Below are 19,810 nucleotides of genomic sequence, written 5' to 3' on the forward strand. Positions count from 1 at the left end.
TTTACAAGCTTCCGTTTTTTGATTGTTTGAATGATAGCCTCTATGAAATATAAATGCCAATATAGATGCTACTACGGAGCAATACAAACTCGGGTACTCGTTCCTACTAGCAATTACACTAATGGAAGTTATTCCATTTTAAACTTATACGCTTTTAACTAAATACATAGCGTCTCCTGGAAAACTATCGTAAGTTACTTTGCCATCACTTTTAGTACATCGCCATCGTCATATGTAATATATTTACTCATTGTTTGTGTTTATATGTAATTAATTAACTTTCAGTTAAATACTGGCACCTCATTGGTTTCCTATTGCGTCATGGGTTGCCATTAACCAATGATAATTCACATAAGATATCTGACTTTAATCAGTGTTTCAGAAAGTGGAGATAAGTTTAAAAAAAAAAACTTTGAATATGAAAGCAATCGTTATAAGACAAAAAAAGAAATGTGATTACAATTTTTTTTATCAAATACAGTGAAGTTTTAATAATGAAACAAGATTACAAACTAATTTGCAAAAAATAAAACATTCATTTGAAAAAGGTTTAAACTGTAAATGTGGTTCAAATCGTCTAAGTTTCTGTATTAAAACTTAAAAAGGAGCCTTTGCAGCTTGTACGTGTTCTTTGTCTCAACTTCTGTGCTCACCTCTAAGGGAGCTACCCCTCGCCAACTAATATTAGTCAATTAGGTATTCAGGACGCGCGTCGCACACCCCGCTCTACGTCTGGCGACTGCGGCCTACACACGCTTCCGCCTCCACTCTGTCCTGTAATACCGCGGGCCTGGTGATATTGAGCTCCTATCAATTTCATTCTCCAAACGAAACGGCTAATTGTATTTTCGTTTCAGTTTCTATAACAGATAATTCGATTTCAATCACCGATTATTGGCACTGTTGTTCGAATTTTCAATGTTTTTGTTCCGTGATATCGTTTAAATATAATGTGAAATAAAAAAGGTTAACAGTTAAACGTGAGAGTGATATATAAAGGTGGGCCATTCACACTGACAGCGATTTGATTCCAAGCAAAGATAACAGCGTTTTAGGTTTTGTATATTTTATTTACGGAACGTTTGTAGCTGTAGTCAGACAAAATGTACATCCCCTACAAGATTTACGAGCTTTTCAGATTTGTGTGTTCGTTCTTATATGTTAAAAAAATATATTGTATCTTTACATAGTTGATAGTTTCATATATCTACTAATAATTCAATTATAAATGGGAAAGTAAATCTGCCTGTCTGTTTATTACTCTTTCACGGATATCATTGATTTGATGTTTGGTATGAAGCAAACTTAAATCCCAAAAAGAAAGACACAGGCATACTTTTTATCCCTAGCGCCTGACGACAACTAGTATTAAATGAGAACGTCAGATCATTTTTTGTATTGAATCAGAACGCTTAGAGCCATTTCTCGTGTTCGAAATTATAAAAAACTATCGTGAAAGTGAATGTATAGTAAGAGTCTGATAGATATCAACGTATTGAATTTATTCAACTTTTTGAACTTAACTTTCATTAGTGCTATAATACTTACATTATTTAATATTTTGATATTGACGGATACACGTAATATAAGCGACGTTTCTTGCAATGGCATGATAGTAAAAGCTCTTTTAGAGCACTCTTGGGTGTTACGACTTTTATCGCAGGAAATCCTTCTTCTTTCTGCATAATTCATCGCTATGAAGTTGAAACCGAACCGAAGTCGTAAAAGAAATCGCTCTATGATTTCATATCTTTGAAAAACTTTATACTTGTCTGTCTGTGGAATCAATAGCCTCCGTGAGCCGCGTTATGTTAACAAGCGCCAGTTGCATTGAGATTGGGTTAAGTCACATTCGAGTGTTGAAATAGTTACTTATTGCCCAATTTAAATTTCGTCGAAGTTTATACAGGTTTGTGCAGTTAAAATATGTTAAATAACCTATTTATGAATTATTTTATTTATTATAAAATCTTCTTCTGAATCTCCTTGAAGAATTTTAAAAGTATTTGATAAGAGTCTCGCCACACAAATAGACGGTTTGAAAAAAATAATATCAAAGTAAATAAGAAATGAAGAATTCTAAGATTGAATTAAAAGTAAACCGCAATCGTTCGGGAAGAATAGCGAGGGATTCTTATGAACTTATTTTTTGCTTTACATTTCCGAGGTAGCGTCTGTAGCTCTTTTGCTGAAAGTAAATTCCAAAGATTCCAATCTAGATATTAACAAAAAATATACATTGCATTCATGTTGGACACAAAAAATATAAAACGCTTTAATTAACTCTATGTAACGTTTCCAGTGAAATAAATGGCAAGTTCTTCGTTAAAAATTCCATGTTCAAAAAATTACCAACAATCAACAAACACTATTATATTTTTGTTGACAACTTAAGGTCATGGAATTCATTATCTATTCTCTCACTCTTATAATCCAATGGGACGAGAATGCGACACGACCGGACAGGGGAGTGTAGACACCGGCAACTTCCAAGCTAATCAGAATTTTTATATGGATTAAATACCAAAAAATATACGTGCTTAGTTTTAATCAAGTAAGCTGCGAAATTTATTGTTGGTAAATAAAAAAATAATAATGTCATATGCCGGAGGTAAATTGTATCTGTACAATTTTGATTAAAATATTGTACATTAATTTTAATCGACATTTGTATACCGATAAGACTCAAGCTTCACTGTCCAAAAATAGAAAATAATTAACCAATAAAGTCAAAAGTGTACATTGTTCAAAGGGGTAAAGAAAATGATAACTGCATCGATAAAAGTATTCTCTCCTCATGTAGTATTTTCGTATATTAGACGGCCTAAAGTGGTTGTCAAATATATTTTAGAAGGTTGTATAACCGGATCAGATAAAACTGAATTAACTTAATTCGCTTACACGCTCTTAACGAATAAAATGCAAACTATTTCTATAATAAATTACTGGAGAACAATAAAAAAATCGTGCCCATTATGAGAAGACCTGCAAAATTAATGATTACTGAAAAATATATAATTAAAAATAACCATTCATATGTAGTAAAATAAATATAAAGAGATAATATCCTTATATAAAAATATATGTATTTGAACACGCGTTTTAAAATAAGTAAATTACATGGAAAATTATTTGTTATATTGTTGTTGTTTGTAAAATTAATTGAAATTCAAACATTAACAACATATTCGTTTAAATATTATTTAAAACCGTATAAATAGAAGGAGATAGAGAGAAGAGGTGAAAGAGAGAGAAAGTCGTCTGGAGAGGGTAAGCTTTAACGCTTTTTCCTTACGTGGCGATATCTGCCAAATCACTCTACTGCAAATTGCCTTTTGAAAAAACTTGGTTCCAAAACAATGATACAATATATATTATAATACTGAGAATTTTTTTGAGTGGCGCCTATACTATGTTCAATGGAGTGCATAGTATAAGCGCCCCGCACACACACAAGTAGAGTTCGGTGTGCCGTTGCGGCATACGAGCTTGTCTAAGGTGCGTCAATAGATGTCGCTCATCAAAAAAGATAAGAAATTCGATTTACATATCCCATAGTGCCTTTGGTGTATCTTAACTTTAAATTTTATCGATGTTATTCTAGTGTACCTCCATATTTTTATTACAAGGCAACATCACTATATAAATTTTATATATTTTTTTCTTTGACAGATCTATGATTTTTCAATAAATGTAAGACTGTATTAGTAGTCATGTTATATCATTTTATTAATTATATCTACGAGTACTACATACATGTATATTACAATATCCCTTAGTGGTAACTAACTAAACACGAAAATTATAACAAGAAACTAAAAATTGATAATACATTAAAATATTATAACAGGAACAAACATCATAGACATTAATAATGAACAAGATAATGAATGAATGGTTAATAAATTTATATTCGTTCGTAATCAATAAAATAACCATATAACAGAATTCATTGAAGTATTTCTTTTTTTTTTTCTTCTAATTGTTCGAATTGAATTTATGATTGAATACGTACAACTTAACCCTGAAAATATACAAAAATGTCAAATATACAACTATATAACCTAAACAAAATTAAAAAAGTACTGTAAATTATATTTTTAATGTTTATTTTGTATTAGAAAATTTGTATATATAGTTGTCAAATAATCACATCTATCCTGTTAACGTTATAACCCATTGCTGAGATTCCTATCGGTCCCTCGATATAAGAGGAAGCTCTTTCTATTGTTCTTAATAAGGGGTTTTCACTAAAATTGTGACTTCGACCCTAAGCGGTATATCATTAAACTAGTACTCGAACCAGATTTGAAGAGTCTTAAAAATATTTAACGACTTTTTTTGTTTCTTAAAAAACCACTACACTATAGGAGAACAAAGAAGCAGAAAAATATAAGAGCGACGTATCGTCTTAATCTGGTAATTAATTGATTAAGATTTTAATTTATTGTTGTTTTACTTTAGTAATCAAATTTTCTTTGAAATAAAAATGCAGTCAATCTATTCCTCCGCGGCTATAAGCAAAGCTGTTTTCCTGATTTCTTGTTATTATAATAATAAATAAAGCCAATCTCCCCTCAAAATGGACCATGTGCCCGACTAATCCTGTGATAAATCATCATTTGGAAGGAATAATCATCATAAACCGACCGCCGCGGCAAGCAGGCGGTGAAAGAACGGGACATCGGATGACGGCCGATCGTTCTCATACATCATGTTGCGATTACATTGTATCAAATAAATATTACGGTGACTTGTCACTTTTTATTACAAAGCGAGTTCGTCTATGGTATTAATTAATTTTAATTCATAAACAATATTAAATTCTGTTTTTGTGTTTGTATGGGGTACTGGAAGCGTTTGTATATACCAGGTAGGTGGCGCAACGGTCGGTTACCATGATTAATTTTAAATTTAAAAAAACTTATTTCACCCGTCCCATCACGTAGTCGGGACGCGAACTAACAACAAAATATGAAAATATTCAACTTTGCTGAACTTAAATTTTTCGCAAAAGAGATAAATTAAATTTAGCTTATCTTAATAATATCAGTTATGAAATATAAAAGCAAAAAATAAAATTAATAAAAACATGCATATAATATGCATTGTAGTTTATTTGACGTGAATTTTAAAACAGGGTAAAAATTCGAGATGTCCTCGTGATCGCCGCAGGGGCAGCCCACGGCTTGGCATGGCACAAATGTAATAGACGTGACGATTTAATCGATAAAGATTTGTACGTGTTTTGAGTAAACACCTCTGCGAGGAGTACCTATTCGAGTTCTGTGGTACACACGCATCGCGTCTCCCTCACGTTTGTAAAAACATAACAAACGTCATAATAACGTTATTCTTATTTATTATTATATTTAAAAAATCTCATTGTTTTATATTTACGCGACTGTAAAAAAAGGATTGTAATTTATATATTCAACGTGATTTTTAAACATTTTAGTTCGTTTTACGGCAGAGGCGTCGTGTTTTTTAACTAAGTATAAAATTACAGATGGATCTACGGCTATTGTAACAGTTCTAACCATAAACATATGGGATCAAATTAAACAAAAATCATGAAATTATGGATTTAATTCCATATCTGCTATCACTTTTATTTACAACAAAAAGCAAAAATGAAGTTTTATTGAATACTTCAAGGCATGTCCGTTTTTAATTACATTATGCGTACAAAAATAATGAAGCAAGAATGTGCAGTATGTAAATAATTTCATCTCATTATGAAAGCTAAATTTAAAATTAAATTTTTAAAGATACAATAACGCATACAGCAAGTATTAAGGGTGTGTACCCTAATACTTGCAAATTAAAAGGCGCGGTAGTCCCCAGAGACTTTTATTTTGTATCGGTAAAGATTTCGGAGAGGGTTCCCGTAGGCGATATTGGGGTCCTCTCGACAAGCTACAATCGATCATTAATTATATTTAGCATCTAATATTTACGCCACATGTTGCCTCAGATGTCTGTTACGATGTCAATGGTTCGTTCGAATTTCAAATTATATTATAATTACATTTCCTACTACATACTATGATGTCGAATTCGTTTTAGCGCTGTCTGTACTATAATGTTATTAATTTTTTTTTATTGGTGTCCCAATTCTTGCGTAAGATTATATGCCATTTATTCTAGGAATATATAGCATGAGTGAGACCACGCGGAGCTTGCTGGTAAACCGCGTGGTAAACAATAAAATTACAGAGTTTACCAAAGAATTGTGTTAATATTTTTTTTATATATTTAGCATTTTTCAAGAAGTTTCTATTTTGAAATTGACATTGTAGACTCAAATTTTGGAATTTTGGGGATTGTACAAATTACTATTATTCTTTACTAAAACTAAAATTGTAAGAGTAACACCGTTTGCGATGGAAACCATAAAATTGAGATATGTAGGTATAACATTCAGAGTGGAGTCGTTCACTTGTTTCAGCATAAACTAGAGAAATATTTGCATGAACATATCACAGATGATCAAAGATTACAATGCCCACGACGCACGTTTCACTCCAGAATATCACGGTCGCTGTTTATTGAAATAAAATACGTAACATATAATATAACAATCATTTTGTTGTAGACTTGAAAGTTTTAATGTAGTCCCTTGATCCAGGAGTCAATCCTCGGTAAAATAAGTATTTGGGTGGTTCTGTAGGGAAATTATACTCCGTGCGCCTCAGAAAGCATGTAAAAAATTGGGGTTTGAGATTTTTGAAGATTTCTGGTGCCGTACCCGAAATTGATAGCAGAAGTGATTAATTGAACATTATCGTACTCGTATATGGTAAAAATATTTTTAAATATACTTTCATTCAACACATTTACCCATTTTACAAAATGCGGTCAAATAAATGCATCCATTTCGCGGCATACTTACATCCGAAACACGAACGTCCTTACGATACTTGCCAAGGACGAGATGTATTACTATAAAAGATCAGTATTGGAAGGTGTGCTGTATAATACAGACACATAAACGTTAATAAATACAATTTATATTTCCTTCAATAGAAATATGTGCGTGAAATCCGACGCAGAGCCTCGTTATATCAATTTTACTTGCAAATATAATCACATTATGTCCAAGCTCCTATATTAGCATTGTGACAGCGTTCAGAAATTAATAGTAACAGAGCGTGCGACGATCGGAAAACACAAGGGGACCACTCAGCAGATGCTTATCTTCTCTCGCTCACTACCATTTCTGCCTACTGCGAGTGTGTGATTGCAGGAAATTATTGTCGGCTTGCAGTTTATCATTGACGGATTACCACACAGATGGGTATAGTTAGCGAATTCTTATAATACTATTATTTATATTTTATATCAGCAGACTACTATAAAAATATAATTTTGATAAACTAAAGGACAGAATTAATTATATTTTTGATGTGCTTTACGATGAATTAATGGATATTTTTGACTTAATTTAATAAAGGTATTACATATTTAATTTGTGAACACGTTATATGCAATGACAATGACATTCCAGTTCGATTCACATTCACCTCTACCGCAGAATTCAAATCATTCCGTTAATTACATAACTGTATCCTATATCATATATTTTGCAACAGCTGGTCCGAATAAACGTCAAAAATTGCACGGGGAATTTAATACATATAAATAAAAGATGAAGATGGCTCGAGATCTTTGACTTATAATGACAGATGGTTGGAAAAATTTAAAGTAAGGGGAAACGTTAATAAAAATTCCAGGCTGAAACAACAAATTAAACGAAGCCGAGCCACTCGAAAAACCATAAGTACCTCCTCGTCTCAATTGCCATCGATAAGAAATCCAAGCCGTGCCAATGTATTCTGGGCACGTTTCGGCTCACGGGTTTTTTTCGTTATGCTACTGTGGCCTTTAAAACGAATTGACTCTAAAATTCTCCAGAATGAAATGTTGTCGGAGTTTTATTAAATCGAGTGTAACCATTCCTGACATTACGCAAATGGCGGGTCCTCCCCTACATCTGTCGCAGGGATGCACCCCCTTAATAAGTGTTAACGCTCGCCGGCTGCGATGAACACTCCGTCCCGGCTCAAGCTAAATCTCTACAAATTCTTGATACAAATTAATGCCGCGGGAGGACTCCGCGAAGGACTAGTAATTTCATTTTGTAATACCACTTGCTTACCCCTGCGATAAATAACAGTTGGTTGCTAAAAGAAAACTGAGTCATTTCATGCAAAGTTTGACAAAATTACATATCAATATGAGTATAATAACACGACATTTGCTTTTTTTTGTGAAGTTGTAAGCACATGTTACTTATTTTAAATTACGTAAGTATTAGCATATAACATTTTTATCTATGTTCACGTAACGATTATATTTTGTTATCTTTATAGTATACCCTAATATATTAGTTTTAAACCTTGCGTTGTATTTTAAAAAATTTATTAAATATATGCTTGACGCAAATTGTTGGTATTTTTACAGTATTCCTAAAAAAGTAAATAAAGTAAATGATTCTCTTTCTTTCATTCTTTCGAATATGCATATATCCATAATATACCCATACAGTATAGATCAATTCACTCACGAAGGCGCGCCCCTCCACGTTAAATGACAATCGGCGTGCATTAGTACGAGTGAGTGACGTTCGTGCTAACAATATATCGTAGTGTGCGTAAGAAGACTGAGAATAAAGACAGAAAAAACACAAACATAGAATAATATTTAATTCATCGTCGCACGCCTTCGTGACTGAACTCATTTATAACGATTTTTAATCGTCTTTAAGCTAATATCTGCAACCACGTCATTTCAGTCGGATTAACAGTACATATTTACATTATTCTTCTGAGAATATATGCAAATATGTATTGTATAGTGTCAAGAACAAGCAAACCAGACATCTAGTAAAATTTGTATAATAATATATACGTATAATCTGTCAAATAGTGTATATAGGATAAGACAGTGCATCTCATTGCAAGTCGCTCCTACATACATTCTGTACATCAAACAATTTCACTGGAAACTCAAAGCGGTAACCGAATTGGTAATAATCAATTGTAATTCATTTGAACTGACATTTTCAGTCAAAGAGAACATTCCTATCTACGTTTAATTATTATCTTACAACTGCAACTAATAATATGTAAATTTAGTTGATAATGGAATTAACTAATTATTCACAGTTCCCAATAAATCTACCTATTTTAAATAAGTTGATATTAAAAAATATATTAAGAATAAGTTTTCATTTTACCTTTCTACTAAAACTAATAAAATTTAATCACCCATTAAACTCCCCAAGGGATGATTTTAGTATTATAAGTGAATGCAACATTTCAGCGGTTGTGTGGAACGTGTTTAAAATTAAGCTGTAAGATTTGACCCACACATACTAATAGTTGAAGTTAAATAAACTATTGTATAAATAGACATGTGATTAAGCGAAGAATTAAAATTAAAAGCCGTATGTTTCGCAGTAAGTCAGACAACATCGCAGACACGCAACATTGACACTGTATATATAGCAATTCATTTCCATTTTTCAGACCATTAAACGTCGACTATAACACGGCTCCGGAGCGAGTGATGTAAAATGAATGCCGGGCGAAATAGTTCGGAACTGGTATCATCGTTGCAAATGTAAATGAACAATTAAAGCGTTCGCAGTGGCCAGGGACAATGATGATAATTATTTTAGTTTGCTGTCGACGCGGTTGTCAGTCGACACCCGCCCGCTCGCTGGAATGCTCCTCGAACCCCATTTTCGCCATTAAACAGCGACACTTCTGCTATTCGTAAATTATTATCAGCTAGCGCTTTCATTACTTGGCTCCGTAACAAAGGAACTCAACAAATGTAGGCACGTCGTGATTTAACTTCTACAACTTTGATTCCACTACGCCTTCGCCTATTGTTCGGGGACTGAAATCATAGTTCATATTAGGTGCGAGGTGAAACCTTGATTAATTCATTACGTTGTTATCGCTTCCGCTCGAAGAACGAACAACTTGTATGAAAAGCTCCCGTTACCTATCGAATAATTGCATTATAAAGTTTCCTATAAGATGTCAACTTCGAGTTCCTGAATGGTTCAGTTTCGTAACAACCTACACTTGTTATAATAATTAATACCTACCACGACTAACATAACAAAGACATCCATTCTTGCATTCGTGAAATTTGAACTTTATTATGAAGTCATGCTTTTATGTAAAAAATGTTCTTGCTCAGTGCATATTTATTTTACTCTAAGACTTAAGTCTAGTGAAATTAATTTTAGTCCATTTACATCAAAATCAGTTAAAACCTATTCAAGTAGTGTAATTATTTGTTTCAGAACGCACACTTCAGTAACAATTATGTCGATATTAACTAGCATTTGCGTTACTCCGTGTCGCATCCCGTCCGACTCTAGAGTGACATTCATGAGTATTGAACTAGCATTCCAAATTTAAATGAGATCAACTTACAATATATTCAATGTAAAGATAAAATATAACGTAAATATTAAATTGTGTATCTATGTGTATTTGTGTTTGTGATTATTTGACTGGTTGTGGCTTTGCAGATATATCTGAACTTAGATACTACTCACTCGGCGATTCTATCGCCAAACATTACCACTTTGAATTGTGTTCCGGTTTGAAGAGTAAAGCAACTATTAGCCATATAGCACATAACATCTTAGATGGCACGGTTCGAGCGGCGGTGCATTGACGTGGAAGGAATACTGTTGTACACGTGTGTCACTACAGTACCAATATATATTGACGAGTAAGTGGAGTTGGCCACTTACTCATCGAGAAATCAAAATTATTTTAACCATTACAATTATTATTAAAAAAAAAAAAACAAATTCCATAGACACTAAAATAGGTTTTAACATTAAAATAGCGACGTGTTCTAATTATTTCCTGTCAAGATTAATTAAATTTACAAAATTTAAATTAAATTTGCCATAAAGCTATGCACATTTTACTAGAGAAAAAAAGCAAATAATATATTTAATTTATTTTTTTCAGGCCGAGACGGTGCATTAGTTGGTACATGTGAATCTTAACGGAAAATTACGGTTACAAACCTGGGCAGGCACCTCTGACTTTTCATATGCTAATAATACATCTTGTACTGGGTGGTAAAGAAATACACTATCACCACAAACTTGCACGAGTCATGTGAAAATTTTCTTCATGAGTCTCCACCCACTCAACCAGCTTTGAAGTAACGTGATGGAATAAACTCTAATTCACCTCAAAATAAGAGGCCCACTAAACTGATGTATATATTTTTTTTATTTTTTTCATAATACGTTCATATCAAATGGAATATTCGTATATGTACTGACATTTATTCTCTGAATAATATATATTCTCTGAATCTCTTAATAAACACTGTCAATTTTCAGACTCAGGGCTGCTACTGAAAAATCCTTTTAACAAGACTCAAGCACAGGTCGTAGGTTAAAGCCCCAGATCGGTTAAACCCTGACCTTTGCTTGAATCAAGGACTTCTGTATTTGTGGCCTTATAGCCTAGCGTATAGGCACTATTCTTACGAGACAGTTAAACAATTTAGGTAACTATTTCCAGACATACAATACAAGTTTAAAATTAGTTAAGCAGAAATTTTATCATCAAGATAGTAACATAGTATTCAATATAAATTAATATGCTTATTTTAAGTTTCTTTAATGGAATGGTGTTTTTTTTTTATAATTATTATTATTAAATATAATATTTTGGATCATCAAGAATACAGTCTTCAGTCATCGCCTGTTTACAGTCATTAAAAAAAGAGAATTTAAAAGAACAATTCAAAATTTCTGGTCCCCAATTAATGTATTATGATACATAATTTTCAAAATTATTGTTACAATTACTACTGTAACTTATCCTAAAAGGTATTACCTAATGTAAAAAGGTACGTGTAATTTCAGTTTTCGGAAAAAATAAAAACCTACTAATAATAATGAAATTGAGATAGTGCTATACTAAATCCAATGCAATATACGGAACTCTATATATGTATCGAACTCAATACCTTCACTGTTTCTCATAAAAAACTAAAATACTATTGATGTAAAAAAAAACGATTATAGAATTCAGAAACAACTTTTTAGTTTAAAGATTACCGTATCGATACATGAAGTGACGTTTTGATGAAAAACGATTCGTTAATTAAATTTCATCGATTCAAAGCTCATTTGTGAAGTGCGTCGAATGCCTACATTTTGGTGGACATGTGAGAGTTTCGGGGGAATGAAAATGGTTCACATTCAGCGTTCGCGGAATGCTTTTAGTGCACGTAATTCAGTTAAACGTGTAATTTATGACTAGCCAAATTACTGCTATGAGTTTGTATCCGCTGATATCAGGCACAACGATGTAATCTAAATTATATATCCGAATAATAACTAAATCGTCTCTCTGCCCGTCGATAGATAAAACCTCTCCACTCGTCACTATTGTATTTGAGAGTTTTGAACAAACAAAACTGTGTCAAATGTATTGTTGTATAATGAGAAATATATATAATTACTAATTACTAAAGAGCTAAAATGATCCAACGGTTAGGACGCCTAAATCGTAGTCGGAGATAGTGTTGAACTGAGGCATGCAACACTGAATTTTCATGTACTTCATTTGTGTATAAATAATCTAGTACTCGACGGTGAAGGAAAATATTGTAAGTAAAATTCTTAATGTGTTGGCTAAAAATTTACTACCAACATGTGTGGACCAATCATTAAATGATGCATTAAAGAACCATGATGGAATAAGGTCATAACCTTCTACTCAAAATGCCTCATAGCTTGGCTAAGGCTTGTGTGAAATGTGTGAAATTTGATTTTTCGTATTTTATATTTAACACGAATTATTTTTATATGAAAATATTATCAAACTTAACTCAGTTTTAAAACCTGGTAGCTTCACATTTAATATTATCTTGTTAAATGAAGATTCAAAAGTGCTAATAAAAGTCCACTTGAGTAAAGTAATATTCATTTCAAAATTGAAATCTTATCTATTTTGTTTATTACCCGAACAAATTAACGTGTTACTAACGTGACATAACGTTTTAATAACGTTTTTTTTTTGTTTTTTAAGTGTAATATTTTAAATATAAGTAATTAAAAATGAGTATAACATTTTAACTTGGTGGTAAGGCCTTTTGCAAGCCACCTGTTAGTACAACCAGAAATTCTACCGCCAAATAGTAGTACATAACATTGTTGTGTTCCAGTTCGAATGGTAAGTTGGCCAGTGTAACTACAGCTACAAGGGACGTAACATCTTAGTTCCTAAGGTTGCAGATTAGTTATTTGCGGAATGATTAATAATTATTTCTTACGGTAGTAATATCTAAGGACAGTTACGAATTTGTCATTTATTACCTACGTAAATACAATATAAAAAAAACATATACTGTAATTTGGTTTGCAAACAAAAAACATCGTTATAATTCAAATCATGATTATTTTAATTTAATTGCTATATTATTTGTTCACAAAATTTATTATTTATATTAAGACATTTATAAAATTCTCCACGCTGTTTCATGTCCACGAATTTTCAATAAATCCATTAGTAAATATTAGCTTTGATGGTATTGGCCGCGTTTTGATTCATGAAGCACGTTCAGCCGTCGGTCCTTTTTGTAATCTCTAAATTATAAATACAGCATTTATAACTGACCAGAGACTGCTTAAAAGAAAATGCATCGATTACATTATTAAAAGTTTTAAGACAACTTCAAATTTAGTTTAACTAGTAACAGAAAGATACGTCAAATATATAACGTCCTCGTTATTTATTGTTACAAAAGCAACTCTTGTACGTTATTTAATAACGATTTAAAATAACTTATCATTTACGAAGTGACCTTTAATATAATATTGAAAACTATTCCATAGAGTTAAAGTTTAGTTTGAAAAATCACATTGTGACGTTATACAATATTTAATTTTATCTGTCCTTTCGAAAAGACAGCTTGGAGCTTAATCCGCCAAGCTGTTCAATGCGGGACGGTGTATACACAAATTTTCACCCGGCAAGTATGTTTTCGTACGATGTTTACCTTTATATGAATAATTCATTCACAAACAAAATAAACACATGAAAACTTATTTGTGCTTGCCCGGGTTTGAACCCACAATCAACTGTTAAAATTCGCGTTTTCTAGCATCAGCGCCATCTTTGCTCAGATTTATAATCTTAACGTTATGGTTGTATCATTAATCTCCTAACTCCTATAGTCCCGAAGAAAATCTACGAATCATTACGATCTTTTATTAGAGCCGAAACATAAGTAATATAGCATAAATTATAAATAAAATCATGTAACTATAATATATTTATAGTATATTAAAATCATCTTTATCGTTGCCAGCCTAATGAAATACAACGCTATAATGAAGAGTCGTAATTCAAACTTTTTTTTAAAAAAATAATCGAATTTTATACAATGATTATAAAAATCACCCTCTCCGTTAAAACATTATTAACGATTTTTCAAAACTATTTAATAGTTTATAAAATATATATATAATATATATTTAACAGTTTTGAAAATGGATTTTGAAAAACAGAAACACGGGAAGTAAACTCGTTATTAATATAGATTAAAATAGTAAATAATTTATTTAAGAGAATTAACTCTTTACTATGTGTACAAACTGTAGGAGTTGTTCTGTTTCGTCACCGCCCACCATCCAGCTCTTAATGAAATAATGGAGCATTAATGTGAAATGATTTATTATTTTACAGTTAAATTTTAAAATCTGAACACATATTTTCCATTTTGATTAATTAGATAAATTTTACATTAAAATGTTTGCGTTAATGTCATTTTCTTTAAAGGTTCAATAGTCCACTTGCATAATAACGTTTATTCCTTCGTTAAAAACAAGGAATTATTGTAAGACTTCATTTTAAAATTTTGTTCCGTTTTTTAATGTAGTTATGATTTGTCAAGAGTAAGATAAATAATTGTTAGGAAAACTAATACCTACTTGAAAAATCTAAGTATACTTGCTTGGATTTGAATTGAATTAACTTTAAGTAAGATTCACATTCTACCATCTAGCCACTAAGCCAAATTCTCATAAAAGACATAAAAATTCCATCATAACCCAGTGCAGTTTACACGTGCAATTTAATTGAATATCGTGAACAGGCCCGTCTTGGATGGGATGCCTCGTAATAGATGGTCAAGGTTTGGATCATAGGTGAGGCTCCTTCGAAAGTCTCTTAAAAATATTTTCGGATGAAGGGAGATCTCTCGAAGACAGCTTACATCCGAGTGCTTAAATCCAAGCAAGCGTCACTAAGTTTTCACGCGCTTAAATTTGTTTATAATTATTTTCCTTCTTGGCAATGAACGATAATCATGTGAAAAAACCGTTGTATCCGATGTGCCATATGCATATCCAACGCGTATTAGAACAGTATGATGGAATAAACCCCAAGGCTTCTCAATAACAAAAGTGGAAGCTTACTATCAGCGGACATCAACGGGCTGCTAGTGTACGTCCTATAGATCGGTTATAATATGACGTATTTCATAAAATCAATCTTTTTATTACTTTGTTTTCTTGCCTTTTATTTTTAGGAACCGTAAAAAGTATGAAAGCAAACAGCCTTAACTAATTTGAAGAATTATTTTTTTGTACTTTTTAAGCACAAATAAGTATATTCGGTAAACTTTGTATTACATAAAAGTTACTTTAATAAATTACAGGCATTTCGTATGTACCTATTTTATCTACTAGTAACTAGTAAAAAATATATAACATGTTTGTTATACTGAAATTTATCACATTTTTTATTTAAAGGACTATTAATAATAATTTACAACGATTTCGCTGCCATTCGTAGGACGTACTATGGTTTATTCTTTCATTTCAACTCTAACTTGATCGATTTAGCGCGATGTGACTATTTTCAATGAAGTCTAGGGAATTGCGCAGATCTTACAGCAAATAAGCATGTGCGCATCAGAAGTACACTAACTATACTCGATGACTACTCTATGACTATACTCTATGACTCTCATAGCCCAATGCGACAAAAATCCGACACGATAAACATCAGAGATTAAGGATCAACGACTACACGTGCTTACAGGAACGTAGCACAGACACTTTTTTAATTCAGGCTGCGGACAGATAAATTCGATCAATTTATCTAGATTCATATTCATGACCTTGCGATCTAAATTTATCTCAAACAAAAATCGCATTAAGCTAGAGGCCTTAGGCCAGCAGTCAGGAATTTACCGGCTGTAACTTTAATTTACACCTTATCCAAACTAAGAGAAAAATTTGCGAATTACAAAATTTAATTTTAAGAAACAAATGAATATTATATAAAAAAAGAACTATTTTTATTAAATAAATGCATGTTTGCAAAAATGCAAAATTGTTGAAAATTTATAAAACGATGTACTAAAATAAACATATGAAAACTGTTACGAGACTTGATAATCTAGATTGTGTAGTAGTAGTGTAGTGTTCACGATTTTTGTTTAGTGTAGAGTTTAACTTTCAATTTAAGCAAATTTTTATACAGTCGATATTTTTTCTTTATATAAATAAAATACTTTTTTATTTTGAAGAAAAAATTATAAATAATATTTTTAATCTATTATAAATAAACAGTCATAAGCAGCTGTCTTTATTTTCTGCAAAAATTATATTCACATTTGATGTTCATCATTGTGTTCGCCTCGTAGGCGAAATTCGACCATAAACATTATTGCAAATTTGTGGAAAACGTGTATATAACAAACATATTACATATATAACAAAAATTGCATGTTTCGAACAATATCCTCTATTCATCCTAAATTTTTTATAAATAGATGAAGTCTTATAATTGTCCTGTATAATTTTATATACATAATAGACTATCTGGTATAATTAAAAATTATATGTTTTAAATGTATACATTTAATAAAATTTTATCAGATAGTTTAGGTACCTACTTTAAATGGAATTTTCATACGAGTCTTATTCAAACAAAAGTTAAAACTAAAGTAAGTATCATGATTTAACCTAAAGGCTAAAAATGATACGCGGTTTGACAAAATTACGAGTACATCATATTATCACGTATTTGTGATATATCTTATTCTCTGAATCCTATGCTAAATTAATGTTTCAAAGTGGAAAAATATTTTATTATAATTTAAATCCCTAATTAATATTCCTTTATAATTCATCCGAATTCAAACTTTAATGTATCAAATATATCCATTGAACACATCAATATAACTAATGTGTAAGGATTCTTATTTCTTGGTCCATTTTTTTTTTAATTTGTATAATCGTATCTTTAATATGAGACAATTGTAACATACCTGTATTAGTCAGAGTGTTATCTCCAAGCCCAGTTGAGGTATCAACATCCGCATGTGCGTCCGCTCCGACGGCAACAAACAGCGCGGATGCCCACGCGCACACCGCGAGGAAACGCCGAGCCCATTGCAATACTCCCCAATCTGGCAAACCGCGACGCTTAGCCATCGCACATCACCAATTCTAACTTCAGTGTAATTATATTTTACACCAAAAACCACAAATACAAATATGTATATGTAAATATAGTTAAAATTAATATTTTTAATACGATTGACTTAAAAATATCTTTACGTATTTTTAAGCTCTTGCTACAATTTTTTTTATATATTAGTTATCGAATGCGTTTATAGTTTGTGGCGCACGAACGCTTCGGTCGTGTAGATTTTGTACTGAGTGACGACGGTGTGGCAGCGTAGTCGCGATAGCACTGTCCGCGGGTCCACATTGCGGCCACGACCGGCTCCCACGGAGTCTCATCGTCTCACACCAGGGTGCTAGGAGGGCCGCTGCGCGCGCATAATCCTCACTAGCCAATAGCGCAACAGGGGAGGGACCGCGCGTAAGACGCACCGAAGTATATGCGAAGGCCTATGTACAGTGATGATAGCGGACAGGTGGTTTCGCGACTGTAATTAGGCTTCTGATAAGTTATTACTTGGTGCATAAATATGTTTAAAACGCTAAACGATTAAGATAACGCCGGAAAATTTATTCTGCCATCCCCTTCGTTTTTATAGCACCAGTTCGGAAAAGTGATCTCATGCTTATCCTAATCGACCAACGACTAAACGTTGAAATTTAAATATATTCACGAACTTTATCTTTTTGTCAATCATCTATTACAACGTACTTGAATAAATATTATAATTAAATGTGTTTGAAATCTTTCTTTTAGAAATGAAAAAACAAAATCAACTTTATTTTATACATTTTTTGTAGAAGTCATATAATTCCTAATTAATATTAACCTTTTTTTTTTTTAGTTTTATATAATTATACAATATTTACTTGAAATAACTGACAAAACAAAAATCTTCTTTCTTTCTTCGTATTAGTTTTTTTTTGTATAAAAAATAATCATCAGTCATTTGGCAGAGCGTTTGTAGATCTTAGACAATGATAAGAATTTAAATAAACCTATAGCGTTACATTCATTTGAGTAAATAGTGTGCAAATATGAGATTAAGCAAAAGATGTACAAATATCAATTATAATAATTTTAATTGAATAAATAATAATGACAATAATAAAATATATTGCAAACAAAATTAAAAAATATATCTGAAATACCAGTAGTGATAATCTACATTAATAAGTAACGATATGAACCTTAATATTCACTTAACTCATCTTTATATCATATTGGCATTGCGTGCAAAATATTTTTATATAATAATAACTTTGCTTATATGTTTATTCCTCATATACTGAGAAAAATGTAAATAATATTATTCGTAACATAATTAGTAGATCGATGGTATTTTCGTCAAAGAGGTCCTACATTTTAATATAAATCTTCGGAACTGAATGAAATACTTCAATATTTAATTAATTATTTTAATATTAACTATAGCTCCGGAATTGCTACAAAACTAAAAACATAAATTTAGTGGATTCTTTAGTCGAACGTTGACTTTTAGCTGACTACATTTCTTTATCTAATACTTATATATAAAAAATAGTTTAAAAAAGGTACCTTTATTAAAACAAGATAAACTAATTTTTAACATATAACCAATAATTTTATTTAAAAAAACTCTTTTCTTAACATTGTTATTAAAAACAGTGACAAGTAAAAAGCAAAATTGTGTTATGTGAATACTTTTGTAAGGTATATAAACAATCGTTGCTTTTCGATCGGTTTCGAAATTCAAATGTTTTCACATGTAAGTTTTGAAACAAATATAACATATTTATTTCTCATACAATAATATCGACCATAACCATTTATAAAGTTAAAATTGGAATATGAAATAAGCAATTGTTTGAATTCAATTATCTGCACGATCAAGACATCATGACAATTTCTGAGTGTGTTAAATAAAGTTTTATATTGGATTTCTTAGAAAAATTAAATAGAGATACAAATACTTGTAGTTGTATTTAGAAAAGTTTTATTTTCTATAAATTATGTTTTATATCAGGTTTATATTTTTATATGTAGTTTCTTTTAGTCGGCTTTGTTGATGTAGATTTATAATTTATAATGTCTTAACAATATAAATTAATTTTAAAGCTTTTCACGAAACATATATTACATGTTTTGTAAGATATGTTTCGTGAAACGCTTTCGAAACATATATGACATGTTTCACGTATTTTCTTTACAAGGGGTGAAAAAATAAAACGTGGATAAGGTCGGTATGACATGAAGCTTTTAGGAAAAACATAGAAAAACCGTATAACGAAACATCGCTGTAGAGCGATAGTTAACAAGAATGTTCTGAGGAATTGAGTTGATTA

At 31.3% G+C, this 19,810-nt stretch overlaps 1 protein-coding gene across 1 annotated transcript in view; it reads right to left on the reverse strand.

The window, feature by feature from the left end:
• The window catches only part of LOC125064978 (lachesin-like), an 80,792-nt gene extending 63,262 nt beyond the window's left edge, over positions 1–17,530 (reverse strand). Inside the window, exon 1 of the mRNA XM_047672347.1 lies at positions 17,347–17,530. Coding sequence (XP_047528303.1) covers positions 17,347–17,512 — 166 coding nt within the window. The 5' untranslated portion in view covers positions 17,513–17,530. The remainder of the gene's footprint in view (positions 1–17,346) is intronic.
• Positions 17,531–19,810: the final 2,280 nt, after the last annotated feature.

Source organism: Vanessa atalanta, chromosome 1, assembly GCF_905147765.1.
Source record: "Vanessa atalanta chromosome 1, ilVanAtal1.2, whole genome shotgun sequence".
Classification (NCBI taxonomy): Eukaryota; Metazoa; Arthropoda; class Insecta; order Lepidoptera; family Nymphalidae; genus Vanessa; species Vanessa atalanta.